Source organism: Larus michahellis, chromosome 9 (assembly GCF_964199755.1).
Source record: "Larus michahellis chromosome 9, bLarMic1.1, whole genome shotgun sequence".
NCBI classification, from domain to species: Eukaryota; Metazoa; Chordata; class Aves; order Charadriiformes; family Laridae; genus Larus; species Larus michahellis.
The window spans coordinates 15,924,134-15,943,757 of NC_133904.1; the positions used below are offsets into that span (position 1 = coordinate 15,924,134).

Below are 19,624 nucleotides of genomic sequence, written 5' to 3' on the forward strand. Positions count from 1 at the left end.
TTACATGAGCACACGCTTATATAGGGTTAACAGTAACTACTTGGCTTCTACTCCCTATGCTGACCTAATCTGTGTGTGGCTTGATTTCTAAACACTCATTGTTCTCTGTATCCGTCCCTAGTGTTCCTCAGTTTTTATCAAGAAACAAGTCTGGTCCATCTAAGAATGTGAGTTGGGCTGGCCTCCATTAGTAACATTTTTTTCTCTTTATTATTGGATGGTACATAATTATTTACAATGTTTGGATTTTGGTCTCTTCCTAAATAATGTAATTTTCTGCCTTTTTATTTTCCCTCCAGTTCTTAAGTGCCTGCCTGTACATAATAAAGACGACAAATTTTCACACAACAATGCTCTCTTCTGACTTCTCCTACCTGCTTCGTATTGTTTCATCCTTAAGCCTTCTTGATGTTGCTTCTTTACGTACCTTATTAGTCAGTTCCTTCTTAATTAAGGCTATTCTACACTTCACCCAAACCTTTCTAGATTTCTTAATTTCTTGCATTCTTCTGCTTCTCACTCGGTGACTTTTTACTATCTGCCCACTCTGTACACAAACTTTCCGAATAGATATCTGCTAAGTGTCCTCTTGTCCTTTCCAAAAGAACAGCTTATACAGTGATTACAGACTAGCAATAAACATTGGTACTTATGCCTTATTTCTGTTAGCATATTTGGATTTTAAGTTTTGTTTTTTTGTTTCTGAGGTGCAAGAATATGCTTCGAGGCCTGTATATTGTAAGCATCCTAGTACTGTGAAAATTAACCATGGGGTCTTTCGCTTCTGTAGTTCCCTTTGAAAGAATAGGTAAACTTGATCATTATTCTATATAAAATCTTTTTTTTTTTTTTTTTTTTCTTGCTCAGGTGACAAATGCTCATCAGGAATCCTTAGAGAATCATGTGCGAGTGCAGGCTGCAGCCTTAGATAGCTTTAGTGAAATGAACAGCTCCTTGACATCAGCATCAATAGACTTGCAGGTACATTTTAATAGCTGTTTCACAGCTGACATCTTCCTTTTCTGACATGGATTTAAAAACACACATAAAACATGGATGGCAAATAAGATTCTAACACTAAACAAAGCCCGTAAAGTACTGTCTTGGATATCTAAGACAGCTGATTCAGGAAACTAAGGAAAAAAGAACAAATTCCAATACCTATGTTTTTTAAAAAACCTGTTAAAAATAGCGTACAATAAAGAGACACTGATCAGCAGCAGACTAATGCCACTAGTCATGTCTCTACAAAATATCTAAGGTGAAAATGTGATTTGTTTTCTGTATTGTGTAAAACAGTACATCTCCTGAGTTTTTTCAACCTTCACTGGTTAACAGAAATGGAAGTGGCATGTTTGGATGCTAAACAGTTGTGAGACTTTACATACCTGTGAAATGTTGGGGGAGGGAGAAGCTGGGAATGAATTTTCTGTTTTAAAGACTTCCGAATTCTCACATATCTCAGTTGAACAACTTAATGTTCCAGCTTTCTTGTGTGTCTCAATTTTTCTCAGTCTAGTGCATTTAATCTGTACAGCATGGCCCTTGGGGAGAAGAAAGGAAGATTGCTGGGAGTAGCATTCACACTGAAATGTATCCATGTTCCTTTTTTTTTGTTTTGTTTTTTTTTATATAATGGCACAGGACTTGATTTCACTGAGCATGTTCTTCATGTTCTTCTAGCAAACTAAATACAACAAAACCCATAATTTTAAATGTTAAAACTTTCAAAACTGTTCACACTGCATTGATACATCCAGAAACTCTTAAATGTTCTGTGTGTTCCATAAGTTTTTTACTATATTAGTTCACCAAATTATTTGTGATTTTTAATATGTGGTTTGCCTCTCTCTTCTAGAAAACTCTAGTGGATGTTACATTGGAGAACACCGACATAAGGGAACAAATAAGGAATTTAAAACATACACATGAGCAATCTATGGAAAAGCTGAGAGAGAAGCAAAAGCAACTGGAAACAGCACAAATTGAAAATCAGTTACTGAAATTAAAGGTGTGGTATATAAACTCCCCCCAAATTATTGCCCAGTAAGGGCATTAGGAGTGTGTTAAATGAATTCCTTGGCCTTACTTGTAAAGGGTTCTTCATGCCTTCATCATTCCCTAGAGCTGACATACTCCTGTGAATCAATATTGTTTTAATAACAAAGGGTCTCAGCTGGCAGCAGTCAGTCTTTCCATAACATGGGATTACCATTCAGGGATGTTGGCAGGTGAACAATTCAAACCATTAAATGGTTATTAATGTCCATTGCTGTAAGTAAAGAAATACTATGACTCTACACAGGGCTATAGGAATTTCTTGATGTTAAATTTGTTTATTTGGTATTGCACAATTTTTAATAGGTAATCTGTTAAGTCTTATGAGCATATGGTCAGCAGATACATGCTGTAACAGCAAGTGTCTTGGAAAGAGAATTAAACTATTTCTTTCAAAGAAATGCAGGGGAATAAAACAGAAACTGGAAGGTTTTATATGCCAGAAAGCTTGACTGTTTTCTCCTCTCATCTGCCAAATATATTCCTTCAATCTAATTTTAAAAAAACAACCAACCAAACAACAACAACCAAAAAACCCCTAACCAATGAAACCTCTTCTGGAAACCTTTGTGTCTCTTAAAACTGCTCAAAATAGACTAATTTGAATATGGTACTGTATCAGAATTTTGTCACTGTGAAATTAAGGTGACTGCTGTTTATTCATGTTTAATTTTGTCAGAGAAGATTTTTCATTTTGGCTCTCCAGTAACTTGCATTAATACTTAGTGATGAATGGTTAAAAGAGAAAACATTAACGTAAGTGTATTTCAATTTAAAATTCATGTTCTAATTTCCTCTCATAGTGAAGCTTTACAGGCTATAACAGTAACTGTATTTTGTACCTGCTACTGTCAGCAGGAAATAAAAAGAGGGAAAAAACAATTAAAAGAAGAAAGCAAAGCTGATGCAATTGAGATTTCCAAACAGAAATTTGGACTTTACTATAATCTTAAGGACATGCACCAACAAGTCAGGGAAAGGTATGTCTGCTTCTAAGGGCAGAGAACCGCAGGTTAAATCCCAGTTCGACTGAATGCTTAAGGATTTGTTTATCTTCAAGCATGTCAAGGTCTGCACAATACATGCCCTGCCCTAATGAATAAAAAGTTTAAATTTTGCCCTCAAAGTCATAGTTTTATTACAAAGTTAGTGGATAAAATACCTCATTGCTTTCTTTGAAAGTTAAACATAAAATTGCATATCAAAGATGCCAAGACATCTGGGATTTTATTCCAGGAGTGAATGTGAGAGGATGGTGTGGAATCTGGGAGGTTAGCCATTGAAAAGCAGGAACTACCATATGCCATGATTATCTTCTGTGTAGGAGAGCACGCCCATGTAGTTTATTAAGTAGGTTCGGTTTATTCATACAATCATAACAATAGCTGAGGTTGGAGATGTTGCTTAAGAGCACTAGAACAGATGCCCTGATGCATCTACCTTTTTGTGCTTGTTTTTATTCTCCTCATTGCTCAAGCTATAGGCAAAGGAATGATGGAGAGACAGTGCCAGAGATCGTATTCCAGTTCAATGTGTCTTAAGGACTCTGGGGTTTGGTTGTTGGCTTTTTCTGAATGATACGATTCTTTCAGGCCTCCTGAAATGTGGAAGGTTTCATGTTGTACTGCAACTTAATTTAACTCCACTCCCTCTCACAAAGTGCAGGTTACTACCTCTGCCCCAGTGTTGGCCGAGGTGAGACGCCACAGGGGGCAACTGCAGTACAAGCGGAGTCCTTCAGAGCTCAGTCCCTTTTCAAAGGGTGAAATACATGGTTTTTCTCCTGTGGGGTAGTAAAACAGTTTGTTCTCGCCATGCAAGATAAACACAAGGGTTGAATAAATCTCTCAGTCCTTGAAGTGAAAAGAAAACCCAAGCCCCAAAACCTTAATCATCAGAACCGGGTATTTTGTAGCCGTGTAAACTGTAGTGGTCAGCACTTTGTTCTTCTCCCAGATGTGACAGTATATTCCTCCTCTTCCTGACCTTTTTGTAGCACCCACGGCATTTCACTATAACCTTGTCTGATTTATAGCAACGCTAGTAAGAGAACGGAGTCCTGGACTAGCTATTTTACTTTGTTTTTATTGTGGTTTTACAGAGTAGATGGGTTTAAACTGTGAACGTCGTATGGGGTGTTTAATCCCTGAGGGTGTGGTTCACAGAGCCAACAGAAGGGGGAAATCCTGTCTCTGAATTACCATTCCTGCCCTCTTCCCTGTAGCAGTAGTAAAGTTTCTGGTCCTGTGGTTAAAAATTAACCCTTCCACACCCCTGAATATATTGATTTTATGTCTGATTGTTCCCTGATCTGCTTTGCTCCAGGTCACCCCAGTTCTTGTGCCTACACAAAGAGCAGTATGTGAAAAAGCAAGAGAGAGGAGGGAGGGTACAGCTGTGTCATCTAGTTAACAACACATATTAGGTCCAGCTTAAAGTAATTATTGCTTTGAGTGCTCATGGTCATTTAGAAACAGGAGTTGAGTCTAGACCATCTCTGTAAAATAGAGGGAGACGATATATTTTCAATGGGGAAGCAAATCAAGTGTTTTAGAGGCTGTTATGGAGGGCTCAGTGAAGAGGCATAGCCTGGTCATGGATAAGCAATGACTAGTTACATTCAGACAACGTGAAACTTGATGAAACGGTAACTTCTACAGAGTCAAATGACATATATATTGTAAGGATGTTGTAAATAGTCTTGATGCAAATGAAAATCTGCTTCAGCCATGTCAAATTCTTAACAAGGTAAAGCTGAAGTTCAAAGTGTTATTCTCACATCATGTGAACTCTGTTTTTCCTGCCGCCAGCAGTACTGTACTGACTGATGGGTCAACTTTCCCCTCTCATAGGTGGAATCATCACAGGAAGCCAATGCTGAAGTCATGAGAGAGATGACAAGAAAACTGTACAGTCAGTATGAGGAAAAAATGCGAGAAGAGGAACAAAAACATAAAGCTGAAAAAGAAATCCTCCTAGTACGTATAGCCAGTCTGTAAGAGCAGTGCTTAGCTTGGGTGTTGTTTCTCAGTCACTTCATACTCCAGAGTGACATGTGTTCCTTCGCTCCTACCTCTGTGACTAGTCATGCCACAGATACTAAGCTTTCCAAGTTTTTGGGGTTGTAGGGCTGAGAAAATAATGTGTTCAAACACAGTAACAGTTATGATAATGTAGAGTTTAAAATTTGAAATGGTGTAAGTTGGGTTTTTTAACTTCTGATTTAAAAAAAAAAAAAAGGAAAATACAGTGTCCAGTTTTAGTGGTAGCTTAAGAAGGGGAGGGGGAGCAACTTCACTGGATGCTGCTGGAGCCAGAACTCTTCCTGTCCCCTGGTTTCCCTCCACTCTCAAGTAAAACCTTTCTATGAGCAGTCAGTCATTGCACTTTCCTAACTGGTAAAGACAGATAATAACTGAGACTGAAGGTAGATTTCCCCAGTCTCTTTCCATTCATACTGTTTTATATGTGAGAAAAGTACAAAGCTGAACATGGCAAACTTTGGTGTTCAAAATGCTATATTCTGCAACAGCATATTTATGTTTTTTATGCTGTTTACGCTCTTCACAGCATCCCCAGGAGGGAAAACAAATATCTAAGGAATGGGTAAAAGTTGATCTCAGATTTTTCATAGTGATGCTTTACAAATACCTATGCACTTCAAAGTCTCCCAAATCTTTTGTTGTCTACAGTTCACATTTAGGGTCACAGCTCTTCCACATTTCTGGGCAGGTGTAGAGAAAAGCTTTGAGCTCTGCTTAAAAGCTATTAGCATGGCTCTGTGGCTTAAAAAAAAAAAGTAATTCCTCGTTAATAAATTGGATCTTAATGTGACTGTAAATCCTCTTATTTGAAGGAGGAAACAAATCGGCTTCTCAAGGCTATTGAAGAGGCAAATAAGAAAATGCAGATTACAGAAACAAGCATACAGGAAAAAGACCAGAGAATTGGTGAGCTGGACCGGCTGATTGAGCGCATGGAAGAGGTATGAGACTTAGCTGATCGCTGCCTTGAAAGGAAATGCAGAAATGCGTGGAGGAAACTTCTTTTTTTCCTGCTGCTCAGTCCCCTGCTCAGTGACATACCACCACTGTTTGCATCTTAGTTATTGTATCGATTTAAGTAAATGGACCTGGACTATGGTAGAAACACTGTGATTAAGTGGTGGTTCTATCTTTCTAGTGGTCTTTACAGTCAGAGCTGCCTAAGGTGTCAAAATTTATTTAGTAAATTAACCATTATTTTAAAGGAAGAGTTTAAAAAGACCATTCAGTCTTCCTTCAGTGTGCAAGGTCTCCTAAGCCAAATGAAGTAGCAATCATAAATGATCCAAAGTCTCTTAGAAATGCTGTTGGTAGGTCCATTAAAATGTGATTTAGTTTGGAATAGACCTTACTAGTTAGCTGTTTATAGTCCTGATTGGAATTGTATCTCTGTATTTCTCCACATGTGGATGAAATGCTAAACTGAAAGCTTCAGACTAAAATGTTTTGAGCGTTTGTTGTGGCTATGTAGCAGCCACTTAATCTTCCATGCAGATATATATCTTATTTAAATTATGACTCAGAATATTTTGAGGAGAAAAGAAAAAAAATCGAGTTTTACTGCCTTTTAATCCAAAACTTAGGTTCTTCCTTTCCTGTTAGCATTAAAAAACTTTTAATTATTCTTCTCCCTGGTTAAACATTCCCTACCAAACCGTAATTGAGAGCAGGTTTTTGACAATTTACTTTTAAAGCTCTGAAAGCAGAAATGTTTTGAGATCTTTACCTCTTATGACACTGGTAGAACTATTGTAAAAAAAATCCTCCCAGATCTTCATGAGCACTGTGCTGATGGACACCTGAAAATACACAGGAATATTTTGGGGAATAAAATAGAGCAATATCTTTTGTCTCAGCTTTGGATCGAGAGATTTTTTGTTTTGGACGCATAACATGAAAAATTTGACATTTATGTAGGTAAAGATTGTGATGACTCATCTTTTTATTAAAAAAATTCCGGTGCAAGTACAACCTTACTTCTTTGAATAGGAAATTGAAAACTCTGATCTTATTTCCATGCAGAGCTGGGAATTTGATTTTATTATTATGCGTTCTGTGCTCCTCAGTTATAGGAAATGTATGGATTTTGTTTAATCAGTTTCTATTCTAATTTCACAAATGATCTTTTGAATTGCAATGAAGTATGCTTTGTGAAGCCTTTACATTTTGACACGTGGAGAACTGAAGAATAATATTTCTTGTTTAGGAGCGTCACCAGCTGCAAAAACAACTCGAACTAAATGAAATACAAATATCTGGAGCAAAATCTGATAACAACTCTGACAGTGAAAGGTGAGATATGTCTTGTCTGTGGAATTTCTAGTATTGCTAGGAAACTTTAGGGTGAGTTTGTTTTTGAAGACACCTGAGTTTTACTTTTTCTAACTTTAAAACAGCAGTCTGGAAGGGATTGTCCATCTGAATGTAAGTTTATTTACATATAAAGTATCAAGAGGATTAATTTTTGCAACAAAACCCACTATGCATCTTTCTTGAAGAATTGTTTGCAATCACGCAGAGTACATTTTAGATGGAACAAGCTGTGACATATTGGAGGATTGCATTTTTTTTAGGTCTTCATTCCCAAATTCAGCACAATATGATCCTGACTATGAATACTTTCATTACCTCCTTCTTGACTGCCCAACACAGTTTTAAAAGAAAAGACATTCTGTATCCCGTATTAAGCTGTAGGACATCTCCTTCAAAAAGTTGAACTCTTGAAGGCAGCAAGAGCTTTGCATATAACTGCCAGAGGTGTCTTTTTTGTATAAAAGAGGGAAAGCAGGGAATATATCATAGAATCATTGAATGGTTCAGGTTGGAAGGGACCTTAAAGATCATCTAGTTCCAACCGCCCTGCCATGGGCAGGGACACCTCCCACTAGACCAGGCTGCTCAAAGCCTTATCCAGCCTGGCCTTGAATATATCTGAGGCTTGGAGGGGCAGGTCTACACATTAACATATGCATGTGAACAAAATGAAGGCGTGGAAGAAATCTGTCACGTAGCATCACAGTGCAGAAATAAGCTATGAAGTTATTTGGGGAAAGTGAGGGTGATGTTATTGGCAGTGAGACCTCTGTGAATGGTTGTTCTCTAAAGCATGAGGCTTAGAAGAAAGATCGAGTGGTGTGGTGGCACCTGGGTGTGCTGTTCCTGCCCACAGGTGGCATCTGCATCCATTACTACTTCTTTGAGACTGACAAAACACGATGACCAGGCAAAAGAAAGCTTCAAGCAAAGGCAGAGGCAAAGTTTCAAAAGAAATCTATCCAGCACTGAAATAACGTAACTGAAAATTGCATCCGCCACTCAAAGGTTTATATGACACTACTTGAGTGGGTAAAGACGAATTACAAGCAGAGACCGACTAATTGTACTTGATTACTACTTGTATTTCTGTGGCACCCAGAAATTCGGTTTTAAGGTTTTGGCATCCTGCTGTTCTGTAGGAAGCATGAACATAAAAGGAAGTCCCTGCCGAGAGCATCTCGCTGCCTAGTTGTATTGATCTGTGACCAGTTTATCCGGTTTCAGGGTAATAATGGCTTTTCACAGCAGCCTGTTAAAATAATAACTTAAAGTGAACAGATGTCATGTACAACGTAGAATATGGAGATGAAAGATAACTGCTTTCTTCCTTTAGCTCTGGATAACAGATACTCTCCTCACTTCAGTGAATCCTGCCCTGACCACTCGGCATGAAAAGTTATGCTGCAGTGAAAAGGGTAAAAGCAATGTTCAGACAGGAATTCATGCAATGCAAGCAAGCACACAGCTGCAATCTCTGCAATGCAACCAGTGAATCTGTGTTCAGATGCTGAAGTCTGTTCTTAAGTTCTCTTTACCTGTCTGTACCTGACCAGACTCTTGAGCTCCACCTGAGGAAGGACCTCTGTTCCAGTGCTTCGTTGCTATCAGTGCTTAAAATTCTGAATCTTTCCGTGAGAGACCAAATACGTGTTACAATTGCAATCAAAATGTAAATTGTGGTTTTGTGAGACCTTATCATGCAGGCTTGAAAAACCTGCAGCAATGTCTTGATTTTGTGAGTCCTTGTCAAAGTGCTGCAGTTACAGTTCTGTAGAGTACTTCACTGTTAATAGGGACTCTTCCTGGGGGGAAACGGCATACAATTCAGTCATTTATTGGAATCGTGTCATACAGTTTGCCATCTGCTGCTTTGCCTTAGAATGGTTGTTCTATTTGCAGCTTCAACTGTTTCTTCTGCTGTGCACAGACCAAGATGAAAAAAAGCCTTTTTGTTTTTGATTCTCCTCCTCCACTTCTCAAATTCTGTCTAGTCCTGAATCTAGGAGTACAGAAGTTTATTTTGTAAGCAAGCAGTTGCATTCTTTGAAGAATTTCAAGAATTGTCCAGATAAAAATGGAGGCTCCCATGGCCAATGTGCCAAAAACTTATTAAAAACGTTCCCTCCTGTTTCTTTGCATATTCTAAAACTGCTTTTCTGGCAAGCTGTCAAACCAGCTTGTGGCAGGAGTTCTGTGGGCGTTCAATTTCTGTGTTAAACGGATTTGAAGAAATGCAGAATCTGTCTAGAGAGTCATACATGCAAACTTAAAACATCCACAACAATTCCTGCTGGCTGTTGATGAGTTAATACTACTCCAGTTAGCATTCTGCTACTGCTGGCAACTGTGCCAAATCCTTGACTCAGGGCTTCCCTGTCGTAGGAGAACTTTTAAAAGGACGCCAGCAGATGTGCTTCCTGGCTTTGATTTAGTATGTATTTCCAAAAAGTTTACAGGTGGTAATAAGTCAGGATAAATATGTCTTTCTGATGATAAAGATCGAGGTGTCTAAATGCCTTTCCCTTCAAGGAAAAACAGACATCTTACGGAGATGAGCTTTGTCACATTGTTTAATTGTCAGCACTTCAGGCTCTGAGTAAGCATGCCAGCATGCAAGACAAAGGTGAGTTAATTTGGGCGGAGACAGCCACTTTGACTAGAAGACTGCCACTAAAATGTACTTTGGACAAACTGACATCTGTCAGTAGAATCTGATGTGCCTGCCTCTTAACCTAGTCTGATTTGTGGTGGGATTGTGGGCGTTGTTCTTGTTTTGCTCATACTGCAGAGAGCTCCCCGCTTACATGTTTAATTCTTCCATGTTTTGCCAGGTCACAGCATTTGGAGGAGGTAGCAGCTAGCCTAAGAGAGCGAATCAAACATCTGGATGATATGGTTCACTGCCAACAGAAGAAAGTCAAGCACATGGTTGAGGAGGTGAGGTCTAGTAAAACAATTCTGAGTCTTTTGGGAACACTTGATTCTTTTAGTACATAATCCAAAGACACAACGGAAGATGAGTTAAGTATGTGGAGCTAGTGAAGTAGAAAGACCAGGTAACAGCAGTTTAATCCAGTGGCTGGGGATTATATACTGGGATGTTTAGGCTGACACTAATTCTGGGACTCTTCATGGTAGTCCCGGAAATACAACATACAACTTAATTTGAAGCATTCAGAGGGTAACTGCAGAAGCAACGCAGACTAGTTGTTAAAGGTCTCCTTCCTATACAGAAGTGGAAGACACTTTTTAAATGTGGTTTCTCATAGAAATAGGTGGGCAAACACAGGTTTTTTCCACTTATCTCTTTTTTTACCTGGTCTTGGGGACATCATCATAGCTGATATAACTTCCTGTAAAATTTTAAGGGGCTTTCTGCTGGGAAGTTGCTTTAAGTTACAGGGTACCTACGTGCCAAGAAACTGTTTAGCAGTCAGAAAGCTATGATTGCAAACATTTCTGTTTCTCCAAGTGGATGAAAGAATGACATGGGAAACAGGTAAATTGAGTTTAAATTGGAGCTTTACAAAGCAGACTGACAGCACTATTACGCTGAGCCTTGCTATTGTACAGAGGATAGGCATTCATGAAATACCTTTTATTTGTATTTGGACATCACACATTCACAAAATCAAATGTTTGGAAACCATTCTAATCTAAGGTATTCATTCTGCATTCACAATGTGCTATTATAGGACTTCTGATTACACATGGAGTTTTTCCACTTTTATCAAGGTGGTTTTTTTTTTTAATATATATATATATAACCACCCCATATTTGTATACATACTAAACTATATCTGTTTTATTTTATAAGATTCTGATATAGTCCTGCTGTATGATCAAATGTGTGATACTAAGTGTCTTTTATGCAGAGGGATGCAAAAGTACCTGTCTCTCTGCATTAAAGTTCTTCTGTTGTATCATCAGTATAGAAGACTGATACGAAGTATTGAGGTTTTGTTTCTAGTTCAGCTTGCCATTCTCACTATTTTCAAGTGTTACAGCAGGTGGTCTAAAACTGAGCTAACAATCTTTACACCATGGTATCCTATTGAGGAAAACTACTCAAATCTAATAATCCAATCCATCTAATTAATGGATTATGGGAACAATTATTTAATCTGTTTTGTATCCCTGTAAGACAACCATCATATTAGAAGCTTTTTTTGTTCTAACCAAAAGTTCTAAAGGACTTGTCACTTTGTGATACATGTGGCAACCCAGATCATTCTAGTAATATCTAAGAGGATAGTGGCCTAAATTTTGCCTTTTATTACTAAATATATTTTAAACAATTGGATATAACTTGACCTCTAGTGGGCTGCACTGGTATAACAAATACTTTCAGTTCCATGGGGTGTTTTGGCAAAAACGTGTAAAGATTGGGCAAATGATTATTATTTCATAAGTATTAGGTTTAATGGGTGAGTTTAGCTTGCTGATTCCTTATAATGTATCTCTGCTGGTGTCTTCATGTACACAGAAAGCCCTTCCAGATCTTTTGGCTATCCTATTTAAAAAGTAGAATGTTAGGTGACCAACTTGCTACTTAGCTGTCAAATACGACTGCTTTTAATTGATGTGTGACCATCTGCTTTTCAAAATCAATTAAATCTCTGTACAAATCCTTGACCAGCATGTAGCCATAGGAAATATATTTTTGCTCTCTCCCTTAGTCCCTGTGTGTTTTAGTTTGAAAACTGCATGAACACCTGTAGCTACATCTGTATTTTCACTTGCGAGCTAACTAAAGTCTCCTGTAACAGAGGTTTGATCAGGTCAGATTTTACCAAATACATTAGGCACTTAATGATGTTGTTTTTTTTTTTAATTTTGTGCTATCAGTGATTTATGTTTGTACTGTGTTTGAGGAAACATCTACGATATAGATGCCATGCACTATTTTAAACTGGACTCTTTTAATTAAAGGCCTAAAAATAGCAGTTTTAATAGTACAGAGAAGAGTAGCTATCCACCATGGGGGAAGATAAAAAGCCTTGCAGATGTGCGTGTCCTGAGCTATCCACGCACGTGGTATTTTTCACCATTTTGTCCTCTTCTCTATGTAAATATTGGAAAAATATTTTTAGGCTCACTTTAAGCAACACTTACTAACTATGCCATAGAACCTGAGAAATCAGCAACAAAAATACTCATTCAAAAGCAGGCCGTTGAAGAGGAATGCTATCGCAAGAGTCTGTTCTGGAGTGAAGTTAAAAACTAGAGTGAGCAGCAGCACTAAACATACTCTCTAGAGTAAATAGGGAAGATTTTCTAATTGCACTACTGTTACGTGTTCATCAGGGTATATTTGAACACACATCCTCTTTACGTTAAATTTAAGTAAATGCAGAATGTAATGGCTAGGAGTATCTAGAAAAGCATCATGAAAACCTGCCATGTTGCTTGTTATTGCAATGCTTTCTTGGCTGGTTGTAAAATAACATTCCGTCTTAGGGTTTATGAGGGTATTACAATGATCAATAACTTGCATTCAAATAATATAACTGAGAAAGAAAGAATGATCAAAGCAGCTAGAAAGCCTGCTTTCTGAAATGCTTAGCTTCTCTGTTGCATGAGAATAGACTGAGAACAGGCTAACCTGGGAAACTCAGAAGTGGAAAAAAAAGTAAATAGTCAAAATTATTAGCAATGCTTTTGTTAGAAGCTAAAACAAAGCTACTGTATGAACTAGGTGAGAATGATGGCTAAGCCTATGCTTGCTTGACTACAGGATGAGCTTTATTTAGTATTAATCTTGGTATATTTGGACACAGACTGGAAGTATAAATGAGGGGTTTATTCTTTCAGTGTAAACCACAGCAGGTTTATCCTGTTATATCCGATTTAGACAAAATGCAGCTACAGAAATAACCACCATTTCAAAGGGGTGCTGAACAAACAAGATATGCTGCTTCAAACTCATATGGAGAACTGTCAAAACGGAATGAGTACTGAGATTAATCTGCTGGCTGAAAAAACACAAAATAGGTTGGTCTTCAGGCCTTTTAGGCAAAGATGATGGATCACTTGCAAGTGACAGATGCAGGGCATTCTGTAAAAGAACAGCAAGCAGTCAGGAGGGAAGGAAAGAGAAGCTTTATAGTGGAGTTTTGTGATGCAGTAGGATCCAGTGCTGTTTTGATGGCATCTAAAAATGTGTCACAAGGCTGTGGTCAGTCCTAATCTAGGCACATGTGAAAGAGGATGCTGGCAGAGAAGCACCAAATGTAGGAGGGCCATGGAAGAAAAGAGTATTAAAGCCTTCCTTTTCGCAGGACCCATCTTGCTGGTACTGAGTGCAGTAGATGTGTGACCTGTGGAATTGAGCCCAGGCAGAGAAGGACAATCACAGTTCAGTGTGCTTATACTCGTTAGTGAAGAGATCATTTGCTTCTAAATTCTTCTCTGAAAATAAATCCTTCCATCTCGGGCATCTATTCAGACCAGTCATAAATTAAACGGGAGCATGGAAAATAACTTTCAGAAGAAAATAAGTGGAAGAAATAAAACGGAAGTTTGCTGGAGTCAGTGACCTTCATCATCTCTGAGTGTTAGATCCCACGCACAGCCATTTTTCAGCCTTGTAGGGGTTCTCTGCTGTGAGAGCCGAGATCACGGCCCATTAGAGCACCAGCTGAGCAGAAAGTTACCCTGCATAGTCGTAAAGCTTCATGCTCTCATTAGAGAGAGATTGCAGATGATTTAAGGCTGACAGATTTACCCATGTTGAACTTATTTGTTAAATAAATCTGTTTGTTCCCAGCTTAGTGCAGTACATTTTACATGAAGTGCTGGCAGTTGAAAGTGCAGGACGTGCATTTGGCAGGGGTGTAGAAACCCAGCCCCTTTCTCATACTATTTGTACATAGCGGGCTTTCAAAAAAAGAGTGAGAAGAGACAGGTGGCCAGAGTGGGTCACCCAGAGCTCAGTGGTGAAATCGGTGAACATTAATAATGGTAGACTCGATTAGCACTTTTTTTTTTTTTTTTTTTAGCACTTGCCTTTGTAGCCATCTTAAAGTATGGCTGGTTGGAGAGAAACTTTCAAAGATAATGCAGGAAAGAGCCAGTTCGGTCAGAGGAAGAGTTTGCAGGGAGACTCACAGCGTGAGAGGTGGAAGCATGCAAACCTCAGGCCCTTCCGCAACGGAGTTTCCAGTGCAGAGAGGGAATTGGGCAGGCAGATGCAGGCACAGAGGGGCTACGGGAGGGCAGGGGAAGCTGCGACCACATTGTTTCTTTCAGTGCTGAAATTGCTGCTGTTCTGTGAGAGGGGTGAAAGTCTTTTATCTATTTGATGTGGTCAATGAGTTTATCCTGTCTGTGGCAGTGTAGGAGACGGGAGAGAGTTTAGTGTAAGATAAAGCTAGAAGTCTTCAAAGGAAATACAGAACATTGATTTTAAATCAATAACAAAAGTATTTCCTGGCTTCATCTCCATCTCAAACCTGGAGAGATTTAAGAGAGCTTTGGTTTTGAGAATCGTGCAATTGACATTGAAATGGATTGCAGTTTCATGGCACAATAAGCTTATTTTATATGTAATATCGTTTCATTGTTAAGAAGCAGGAGAGGGAAGGAAATAAGAATTTACATTTTGTAAGCAAGGTGATTGGGTTGATGCAGATATGGGAGCTGTTCTGAAGGGGACTGAGAAGAGAAAAGGATTTTTGATTCCATGCCAAGAAATTATCTACAGAACTTGGATTTCACATGAAATTCCCCTAACTACTGAATTGAACTGTCTCTAGGTCATGGCCCATGAGCTGTTCTCCAGCTTTAGTCTCAGATTCGTTGGATAATAAATGGTGACCAAACACCAGGGAGAAGCTGTGTCCTGTTCCATTGTGGAAGATACTTGCATAAAAGGACAAAGTGCTAATGAGCAAATGATGTCCCAAATACAGAAGGTACTTTGTATTGCACAAATGGGGAATAAAGAAGAAATTTTCCCACCAAAGACTTAATAACCAGCTGAAAACTTCTATGTCAAGATACTCCAACTCCAGATATACAGCAAAATATCCCAGTTTTAATGTGGAAGCAGAGTTTCAATTTTAGGTTGAGTAAAAGAAGCTGCACAGAGGATGAGAAGATGGAATTACCAGCCACAGACAGATGCCAAATTTTTATCAACCAAAATCTGCATTGCATAGTACCTACAGTAAAAAGAAAACAACAACAACAAAGCATAGAACAACAAATGTAGGAAGAGAAACCCACCTTGGGAGCTTGGAGGAAGAAGACAAATGGCAGAACATAAATAACTCGCCACCCCCCCAGTTCAAGTGTTTGGCATGCCTCAGTGGACTTGAGCAATGCAGTACATTGCTTATCTGTTGGCAGAAGTAGAATCAGAATCGCTGCTGGTGTTTGGTGAGAGTGTTTGTACTTGCGTAGCATCAGCTCTTTCAGCTGGGAATTGCCTGGCCAAGTCATTAATTAGAAAACTTGCACATTACTGAGGTAGCTCTTAATAAGGTGTGTTGAGCTTTTAGACAATGTGCCAATGTTTATAACTCGTTAGGACATCTAGGCCCTGTGGGCCTGCTTTAGCAATAGACATACATCGAGGACTGGTGTATTGTGTTCATACAACTCGTTAGTTTAGGAAAGTCTCTAAGTTGGTGTGTTAACTTAAATCAATCAGCTTTTTCTTTAAATACAATATGGGTTTTAAAATACAAAAAGTATTGAGGGGTCACTGAAGTGATTTAAGGAAGATTAAAAGGCAAAGCTGCTCATTCCTATTTACTGTATTATATTCCCTGAAAAGATTTCAACATTCTTGTCTAGCCTCTGATAAATACCACTTAAGTTCCAGTGAAAAATTGGACTGAGTAAAATCTTGTTCTCCTTGTACAGCAATTAACTCTGAGAGTTCAGGCTGCTGTTGCAATGTCTTGGTTGTCTTGTTTTGTATCATATAGTACGCGCTTGTCCTGTGTTTAGTCATATTTGACCCGTTTGTTCATGTCTCTGAATCAGTGTTGCAGGTGCCCAACCTGTTAATGGTAGATGAATAAGGAAAATACACAATACTTTAATAATATATAATACTTAAATATATTAACACTGTCATGTTCTGATAAATATTTTAAACTAATGGATGATACTATCAAGTGGTAAATGTTGACTGAGTTTACCTAACAGCTGGATCTGTTCCAATCCAATAGATCACTGTATATTTCAAGCCTCCAGAACTGTGTCCGAGTACACGGAATAAAATAAAGTTTGCTATTTCAGACTTTCTTTATAAAGGCTCTACAGTTGGACCCAACTTTAATTTTCTCGTCAGATGCTTTTTCCTTCTGCTTTAATTGCTCTGTAATTCTGTTGAATTCCCTTCTAATATCGCTACTCACATCTCCAGCATTTCTTTAGGGACTCTTATAGGTCTCATGATTCTCCTCTTGACCGTTCTTCTTACGTGTTCTGTCCATGAGATCGATTTAATGCTTTAGTTGCTTAGTGGAGCAAGAGAAGTGCAGCTCATCTAGGAAGTATTTACACAGCCTGTTCAAGTAGCCTGACAATTTTGTTTTGTATTTGAGGAGATGTATTGGAGACTCTATAAGGTGAAGTAGTGACAAAGAAACAGATCTTCGTTGATGGGATGGACAAGAAGAATTGAATTTTCTGGGAGCTGCTGCAAGATACGGTGACAGTCTGGAGGCTGAGGGAGTTTGAGAGATGACCTCAAGGTTTCAGAAGAAGGCAAGAGCATAGAGGTGGTAACAGCAGTAGGACTGAATCAAGGAGGAGAGAGCTTGAAAAGAAGTGCTGTGGCCGTAGTAACGCTGAGGCGGTGGATAAATTCAGGATGATGCACATTGCATGTGAGGCCTTATGTGCTGATTCAGGTCATTAGAAATTGCAGTGGGTATGTGAAATGCAAGCTGCACACCCAACACAATCTGCAGGGAACTTCAGGGATCCTGCCATGACGGGGAGAGATCAGGTGTCCTTCCTGTGCCCGACAGCCAAATTCCAGGGATTGTAGTGGGGTGTCCAAAGGGCTGAGCTTGCGTGCACCCCGTCACCAGGTGCAGAGCTCCTGAGCAGCGTGTTTACTGAGTGACTGAGCCAGGGAGTTCATCCCTCCTAGTTGTTACAGCCCTGGGGAGAATGTGCTCTGCTCCCCAGCCCCTGGGGTGGCTGAAGAGCAGGTGATGCCCCTCCGTTGCTGCCAGAGCAGATAAATTACAAACTGTAGCTTGGGCCTTGTAGCTCTTCCCATTCCAGTGTTGGAATAGTCAGATGTCTCCCAACAGGAGAAAGGAAAGCAGGACCAGTGAATACAGGGGGGTGGTGGAGGTAAGAGAGAATGAAGTGATAGGAAAAAGGGTGATGGTGTGGCCCAGGGTTGCGAAATTCACATTTTTACTGTTAGCAGAACTGTTTTGAAAGGAACGAGTAATATTTTTTTTCACTTGACCCACTAAGTAGGTTGCCAGTTTTGTTTGACTGCTTAATGTGGACGTGAAGGTTGTAGAAATACTGGTAGAAATGTGGAGGGAAAAGAATGGCTAGTCAGTCTAACAATGCCAGTCAGGTCAAGAGGTAAGCGTGAGGGAAAGTCTGTCTGGGCACTTGTAGAGAAGGTTGGAAGAGGAGAGGCTGAAGGATGGTGCTTGTCGAAAATGATGGAGAAATCTGAGAGGGTAGTTGTGCAAAAGCCAGATTTGGGAGCAAGTTGCTGAACTGTCAGTGAACCGAAATGATAAAGTCTGCAGACGCAGCAAGGATGAGGTGGATTACAGGCCTTGGGCATTGAGCAAGGAAAATGTAGGAGCATCTTGGTGATCATTTTGTCCTGGAGTGAGTCCAGAAGTGACTCAGATCCAAGAGTTGGTCCATGGAAGTGGAAAGTCTTTGGCTTGGACTGATTTGTTTCTGACCCTAGGTTATTCTGGCCACCACTTGGGCCCTCGTGTCAGTTCAGTATTGTGTTTGACCTATCTTGCATCTCCTCTCCTTCTCCTTACCTTATATTCAACCAAAAGTCAAAATCTATTGCTCTGTCACCTGCTAGTTGTTCTTTTGCTTTATGCAACTCCTTAAAACAAAGACCCAAGACTTGGGTTTGTGCAATACAGTTTTATGGTGCTGTAAATGTTATCGTTTTATTTTAGTTTGCCATAACTAACATTTTTATGGAAAAATAAAAATGACATTAAGTAGCAAGGCATGAATTTTATTTTTGAAGTGCTTTTACCTAATATCAGTGTTATGATCCGGTGTTGTTGTTACATTCCTCTCTCCAAGGAAACCATCACTTTTACTTTATGCAATGTGACTTATATAAATGTATTGAATTAAGGTTGCATTTTATTTAATATAGTAATATATTAATATAATCCCCTAAAGTTATTCCTGTTTCGCCTGGTTTCCTTGACATACTGCGTCAAGGGTTAATCAAATCAGGTTTGCTCACTCCTGGTGCCCATGGCATAAGATAATGTGTACTCAAGCCCTTATTCAGTAAATAAACTTTTTTTGTAGTAAACTGCTCTTGTGGGATGTGTCATCTATGCCAGGACTGTGGGTAGGTTTAAAGCTGTGTCATAACTTCGGAAGTTGTTTCAGCTCTTGGACTGCAATAGCTGCTGTAGACGGCTAGTTGGCTGTGTGTCTGGGGGTGCAGCGTGCCCGTATGAAGTAATACGGGTGCCCTGCTACGCTCTGGTGCTGCCTTCCCTCTGCAGTGCCTTCAAAGGGTGGCTTGAGGACTGCAGGACTCTCTTCTGGGCGCTGAAACAGCCTCTCATTTTAGCCACTGCTGAATTTATTTCTCCTGGAATATATTTTGCCTGTGTGGCTGTGTCTTTGAGCTCATAATGTTCTAAGGACCCACTGAAAGTTTTTATGTAAATTACCCAATTCACAGCCTTATATGTAATCTGCATGGTCTAATCATGCCATTCTGTTTTATTGCTAGACCAAGACTTTGTGTAAGCGGTGATATAGTACCACGTTCTCTCTTCTCCATACTACAGAAGAGAAAGTGTATTTTAAAATTCTGGCATAATTCTTCAGAGGGACAAAGTAGATAGATTGATTTTACGGGTTCTGACTGGTACTACAGAAACATGTTAAAATGTGGCAGGGAGTGCTGTTGTGTATGGTTTGATCTGCCAGTCCTTAGAGGATTCTCACCAAAAAAAAAAAAAAAAAAAAAAAAAGGGGGGGGGGGGTTG

General features: G+C 39.3%; 1 protein-coding gene across 1 annotated transcript in view; it reads left to right on the forward strand.

Moving 5' to 3' along the window:
- The window catches only part of MYZAP (myocardial zonula adherens protein), a 63,706-nt gene that overhangs the window by 21,094 nt on the left and 22,988 nt on the right, over positions 1-19,624 (forward strand). Inside the window, exons 6-11 of the mRNA XM_074601594.1 lie at positions 868-981; positions 1,859-2,011; positions 4,911-5,036; positions 5,915-6,043; positions 7,309-7,394; positions 10,250-10,355. Coding sequence (XP_074457695.1) covers positions 868-981; positions 1,859-2,011; positions 4,911-5,036; positions 5,915-6,043; positions 7,309-7,394; positions 10,250-10,355 — 714 coding nt within the window. The remainder of the gene's footprint in view (positions 1-867; positions 982-1,858; positions 2,012-4,910; positions 5,037-5,914; positions 6,044-7,308; positions 7,395-10,249; positions 10,356-19,624) is intronic.